Source organism: Oncorhynchus mykiss, chromosome 6, assembly GCF_013265735.2.
Source record: "Oncorhynchus mykiss isolate Arlee chromosome 6, USDA_OmykA_1.1, whole genome shotgun sequence".
NCBI lineage: Eukaryota > Metazoa > Chordata > Actinopteri > Salmoniformes > Salmonidae > Oncorhynchus > Oncorhynchus mykiss.
In genome coordinates this window covers 2,080,600-2,087,361 of record NC_048570.1, presented here as the reverse complement: position 1 = coordinate 2,087,361, position 6,762 = coordinate 2,080,600, and the positions used below count along the sequence as shown (strand labels likewise).

The following is a 6,762-nucleotide window of genomic DNA, read 5'->3' as shown; positions in this document are numbered from 1 at the left end:
CACTTCCTTTTTGTCATTCTATTTCATTCTCTATATTTAAATTACCTGCTAGGTGAGCCTGGAGTGGAGCCAACCACATCCACACCAAGCAACTACATGTCACGTTCTGACCTTTATTTCTGTTGTTTTTGTATTTATTTAGTATGGTCAGGGCGTGAGTTGGGGTGGGCAGTCTATGTTTGTTTTTCTATGATTTGGGTATTTCTATGTTTCGGCCTAGTATGGTTCTCAATCAGAGGCAGGTGTCATTAGTTGTCTCTGATTGAGAATCATACTTAGGTAGCCTGGGTTTCACTGTGTGTTTGTGGGTGTTTGTTTCCGTGTCTGTGTTTTTTCACCACACGGTGCTGTTTTGGGTTTCGTTCATTCCACGTTTATTGTTTTGGTATTCAGTTGTTCATGTGTACTATTTCTTATTAAAATATCCATGGACACTTACCACGCCGCATATTGGTCCTTCGATCCTTCTCGCCTCTCCTCTTCGGACGAAGAGGAGGAAATCCCTTACACTACAACTCATTGTATTGATGGATCTTCACAGCTACCTATACCTCTACCTCAGCAGCAGCATAGCAGGCTCTTCTTGTCACACGACAGGAAGCAGGAAGTTAAGTACTCTGTGTCTCACCTTTCTTGATGTTGTGTCCCTGGGTCAGGTGTACTCCGTTGTAGGTGGACATGGCCAGGTGAGACATGCTCATCTTGGGGGAGGAGAGGGTGGAGGGAGTCCCTACTGGAGAGTAGTTAAAGATGGACGACCCGTAGCTCTGACGACGTCCCTCACGGCGGTTGCTGTCGATAGCTACCTGGAGCTCTCCGGGGGAGCTCAGACCCCTCTTTTCACATTCGTAAGGGTAGAGGTACTTCATATACCTGCAGGAAGGGAACAGGAACAGTATGAGGAGGACATTTCACAACATTTTACTGCAAGAGAATGGTGACTGTTAACAAGGTTACATTATGTCATTCATTACAGATGGTGACTGTCAACAAGGTTACATTATGTCATTTATTACAGATGGTGACTGTCAACAAGGTTACATTATGTCATTCATTACAGGTGGTGACTGTTACCAAGGTTACATTATGTCATTTATTACAGGTGGTGACTGTCAACAAGGTTACATTATGTCATTCATTACAGGTGGTGACTGTTACCAAGGTTACATTATGTCATTCATTACAGGTGGTGACTGTCAACAAGGTTACATTATGTCATTCATTACAGGTGGTGACTGTTACCAAGGTTACATTATGTCATTCATTACAGGTGGTGACTGTCAACAAGGTTACATTATGTCATTCATTACAGGTGGTGACTGTTACCAAGGTTACATTATGTCATTCATTACAGGTGGTGACTGTCAACAAGGTTACATTATGTCATTCATTACAGGTGGTGACTGTTACCAAGGTTACATTATGTCATTTATTACAGGTGGTGACTGTCAACAAGGTTACATTATGTCATTCATTACAGGTGGTGACTGTTACCAAGGTTACATTATGTCATTCATTACAGGTGGTGTCTGTTAACAAGGTTACATTATGTCATTTATTACAGATGGTGACTGTTACCAAGGTTACATTATGTCATTCATTACAGGTGGTGACTGTCAACAAGGTTACATTATGTCATTCATTACAGGTGGTGACTGTCAACAAGGTTACATTATGTCATTTATTACAGATGGTGACTGTCAACAAGGTTACATTATGTCATTCATTACAGGTGGTGACTGTCAACAAGGTTACATTATGTCATTCATTACAGGTGGTGACTGTTACCAAGGTTACATTATGTCATTTATTACAGGTGGTGACTGTCAACAAGGTTACATTATGTCATTCATTACAGGTGGTGACTGTCAACAAGGTTACATTATGTCATTCATTACAGATGGTGACTGTCAACAAGGTTACATTATGTCATTCATTACAGGTGGTGACTGTCAACAAGGTTACATTATGTCATTTATTACAGATGGTGACTGTCAACAAGGTTACATTATGTCATTCATTACAGGTGGTGACTGTCAACAAGGTTACATTATGTCATTCATTACAGGTGGTGACTGTTACCAAGGTTACATTATGTCATTTATTACAGGTGGTGACTGTCAACAAGGTTACATTATGTCATTCATTACAGGTGGTGACTGTTACCAAGGTTACATTATGTCATTTATTACAGGTGGTGACTGTCAACAAGGTTACATTATGTCATTCATTACAGGTGGTGACTGTCAACAAGGTTACATTATGTCATTCATTACAGATGGTGACTGTTAACAAGGTTACATTATGTCATTTATGGTGACTGTCAACAAGGTTACATTATGTCATTCATTACAGGTGGTGACTGTTACCAAGGTTACATTATGTCATTCATTACAGATGGTGACTGTTAACAAGGTTACATTATGTCATTCATTACAGATGGTGACTGTTAACAAGGTTACATTATGTCATTCATTACAGGTGGTGACTGTCAACAAGGTTACATTATGTCATTTATTACAGATGGTGACTGTTACCAAGGTTACATTATGTCATTCATTACAGGTGGTGACTGTCAACAAGGTTACATTATGTCATTCATTACAGGTGGTGACTGTTACCAAGGTTACATTATGTCATTCATTACAGGTGGTGACTGTCAACAAGGTTACATTATGTCATTCATTACAGGTGGTGACTGTTACCAAGGTTACATTATGTCATTCATTACAGGTGGTGACTGTTAACAGCCAACCTATACAAAATATGGTGTTAAGTGTAAATAATAGTAAACAACATCTTGGCTGTACATTTATAATAAACTGTTGATAATCATAGTAGTTGTATCACTTTAGTATGGAGCTCAGACCCTTCTTTGCACATTGATAAGGGGAGAGGTGCTCCATATACTCTGGAAACGGTTTAACAAATTAACTCACCAACTATTTCTCCACACACATACTTTTTCAGGGTTAACATTCTGAAAATTCTCGGGGAGCAGTAATTGACTTGCTTAAATAAAGGTGAAATGATGACCTCAAATTGTCTATTGTTGTCTGTTCCCTAGCATTTCAACTTGGTTAACACTACATAAGCCTTGCTCTCTAGGATGGCCAGAAGAACAGGAAACTGCGTTGAGGATGATGCAATGGCTTCCTCTCCACTGTGATCAGGACTAGACAGAGTGAAGGGTTGGTGTTTAACCTCTCTGTTCTCCTCTCCACTGTGATCAGGACTAGACAGAGTGAAGGGTTGGTGTTTAACCTCTCTGCTGTTCTCCTCTCCACTGTGATCCAGACTAGACAGAGTGAAGGGTTGGTGTTTAACCTCTCTGCTGTTCTCCTCTCCACTGTGATCAGGACTAGACAGAGTGAAGGGTTGGTGTTTAACCTCTCTGCTGTTCTCCTCTCCACTGTGATCAGGACTAGACAGAGTGAAGGGTTGGTGTTTAACCTCTCTGCTGTTCTCCTCTCCACTGTGATCCAGACTAGACAGAGTGAATCCCCCTCTACTCCAACCCCATCATTACCATCCATCATGCAGGTTAGAATGGTAGTAATGCTCACACCATCAAAGCAGAAAATATATGTTATTGTGCCTATCAATACTAAGCTAAATCCTAATGACAGTGTTGTACAGCAGTGGTGATTCAATATCTATTTATGAGAAGAACAGCAGTCTGGGTGTTAACTTATAGAACATTATTTATAGAATATTATGCTGCCATATTATTCTGAATTAAATGTGGTGTCACGGGGAAAAAGGTTTCATTTCCTTAACCTGCTTATTAAGTACCACACATAAGAGATGACATTTCAATCTGGGAATCAGCTTTGAATCCTTTGAATTTAACACACGCATATCTAACACATTAAACGTGTGTTTTATGCCGTTCCAACACACAAGTTGTTCTAGTACTCTGCAAGGCTACTGGTTCTGCTTCACTACTGTAGCAGCTAGACGGAATAAGGTATTAGTCAAATCAGCCGAGCTAGCAGGTTATCTCCAGTTATCTCCAGTTATCTCCAGTTATCTCCAGTTATCTCCAGTTATCTCCAGCAGTGTCACTGTGTTAATGTATGGTGTACAGAGCTTCACTCACTGTGTTAATGTATGGTGTACAGAGCTTCACTCACTGTGTTAATGTATGGTGTACCCGTACAGAACTTCACTCACTGTGTTAATGTATGGTGTACCCGTACAGAGCTTCACTCACTGTGTTAATGTATGGTGTACCCGTATAGAACTTCACTCACTGTGTTAATGTATGGTGTACCCGTACAGAGCTTCACTCACTGTGTTAATGTATGGTGTACCCGTACAGAGCTTCACTCACTGTGTTAATGTAAGGTGTACCCGTACAGAGCTTCACTCACTGTGTTAATGTATGGTGTACAGAGCTTCACTCACTGTGTTAATGTATGGTGTACCCGTACAGAACTTCACTCACTGTGTTAATGTATGGTGTACCCGTACAGAGCTTCACTCACTGTGTTAATGTATGGTGTACAGAGCTTCACTCACTGTGTTAATGTATGGTGTACCCGTACAGAACTTCACTCACTGTGTTAATGTATGGTGTACCCGTACAGAGCTTCACTCACTGTGTTAATGTATGGTGTACAGAGCTTCACTCACTGTGTTAATGTAAGGTGTACCCGTACAGAACTTCACTCACTGTGTTAATGTATGGTGTACAGAGCTTCATTCACTGTGTTAATGTATGGTGTACCCGTACAGAACTTCATTCACTGTGTTAATGCATGGTGTACCCGTACAGAGCTTCACTCACTGTGTTAATGTATGGTGTACAGAGCTTCACTCACTGTGTTAATGTATGGTGTACCCGTACAGAACTTCACTCACTGTGTTAATGTATGGTGTACCCGTACAGAGCTTCACTCACTGTGTTAATGTATGGTGTACAGAGCTTCACTCACTGTGTTAATGTATGGTGTACCCGTACAGAACTTCACTCACTGTGTTAATGTATGGTGTACCCGTACAGAGCTTCACTCACTGTGTTAATGTATGGTGTACAGAGCTTCACTCACTGTGTTAATGTACGGTGTACAGAGCTTCACTCACTGTGTTAATGTATGGTGTACAGAGCTTCACTCACTGTGTTAATGTATGGTGTACAGAGCTTCACTCACTGTGTTAATGTATGGTGTACAGAGCTTCACTCACTGTGTTAATGTATGGTGTACCCGTACAGAGCTTCACTCACTGTGTTAATGTAAGGTGTACCCGTACAGAGCTTCACTCACTGTGTTAATTTTTTATTTATTTTACCTTTATTTAACCAGGCAAGTCAGTTAAGAACAAATTCTTATTTTCAATGACGGCCTGGGAACAGTGGGTTAACTGCCTGTTCAGGGGCAGAACGACAGAACTTCACTCACTGTGTTAATGTAAGGTGTACAGAGCTTCACTCACTGTGTTAATGTATGGTGTACCCGTACAGAACTTCACTCACTGAGTTAATGTATGGTGTACAGAGCTTCACTCACTGAGTTAATGTATGGTGTACAGAGCTTCACTCACTGTGTTAATGTAAGGTGTACCCGTACAGAGCTTCACTCACTGTGTTAATGTATGGTGTACAGAGCATCACTCACTGTGTTAATGTAAGGTGTACAGAGCTTCACTCACTGTGTTAATGTATGGTGTACCCGTACAGAGCTTCACTCACTGTGTTAATGTATGGTGTACCCGTACAGAGCTTCACTCACTGTGTTAATGTATGGTGTACAGAGCTTCACTCACTGTGTTAATGTAAGGTGTACAGAGCTTCACTCACTGAGTTAATGTATGGTGTACAGAACTTCACTCACTGTGTTAATGTAAGGTGTACAGAGCTTCACTCACTGTGTTCGCAGGGTGAACGCTGCACTGGTGATGGAGGTAGGGAGGTTGAGGCCTTTGGTGATCTCACGCCATATTTTCTTATTGATGACCTCCACTAAGCCGCCTTTTTCTGTGACCAGCTTGTAGAGCGTGTACAGATCCAACACCTGCTTGGCCATGATAGGAATACGATTCACTGGAGTCCCTGTCGAGACAAAACACAATATCCACAATCAATGCTATTAACTTCAGTCCATCGGTAGAGAGGGTTTCCTCGCTAGCTGTGGCTTATAAGGGCCAGTCAAACAGCTGACAGCTGGGTTAACAAGACATCATTACTTTTTGAAACACTTTTGATACGGTATTTTTATTAAAGAGGCAATCTGTGTTTGCTACATCCTATTTTTTTGGACTTTGATACATGTACAGTATGTACCCATTGATTTAGAAGAATATAACTTTAAACAAATTTATAGCATTGAAACATGTTTAAATGCGACAGGCAACGTTCTTCCTGTTTTTTAAAAACCTTTCTTATAACAACAACTAATAACAGCAGACTACATTTTGTATTTTTGATACAACACTAAGAGAGACGTGGCTATATAATTATGATACTAGAACTGGGATGAACCTTACGAAGGGATAAAGGTCAGACATTTTTTTGGTCAGGTAGTTGGTCAATCACGCAATGGCTGTGATAAGATATTGTGTAAAAAAATAATGCATTTGAATAATTTATCTACACTGTATGTTTGTTAGCTAGCCAGTTTTAGAGTAATAATTCCATACATTTTTCTAATTAATTGCCAATATGCCAATATTACACCTGGCGACCGTGTCAGCGTGCACTGCGCCCGGCCCGCCACAGGAGTCACTAGTGCGCGATGGGACAAGGACTTCCCTGCCGGC

The 6,762-nt window shown here is 40.8% G+C and overlaps 1 protein-coding gene across 2 annotated transcripts in view; it reads right to left on the bottom strand.

Moving 5' to 3' along the window:
- LOC110525062 (AT-rich interactive domain-containing protein 3A-like) overlaps positions 1–6,762 on the bottom strand; it is a 103,054-nt gene that overhangs the window by 17,780 nt on the left and 78,512 nt on the right. For both annotated transcript variants that reach the window (XM_036979195.1, XM_036979196.1), the window contains 2 exons: positions 5,872–6,055; positions 629–873 (listed from right to left, as the gene is read on the bottom strand). In XM_036979195.1, coding sequence (XP_036835090.1) covers positions 629–873; positions 5,872–6,055 — 429 coding nt within the window. The remainder of the gene's footprint in view (positions 1–628; positions 874–5,871; positions 6,056–6,762) is intronic.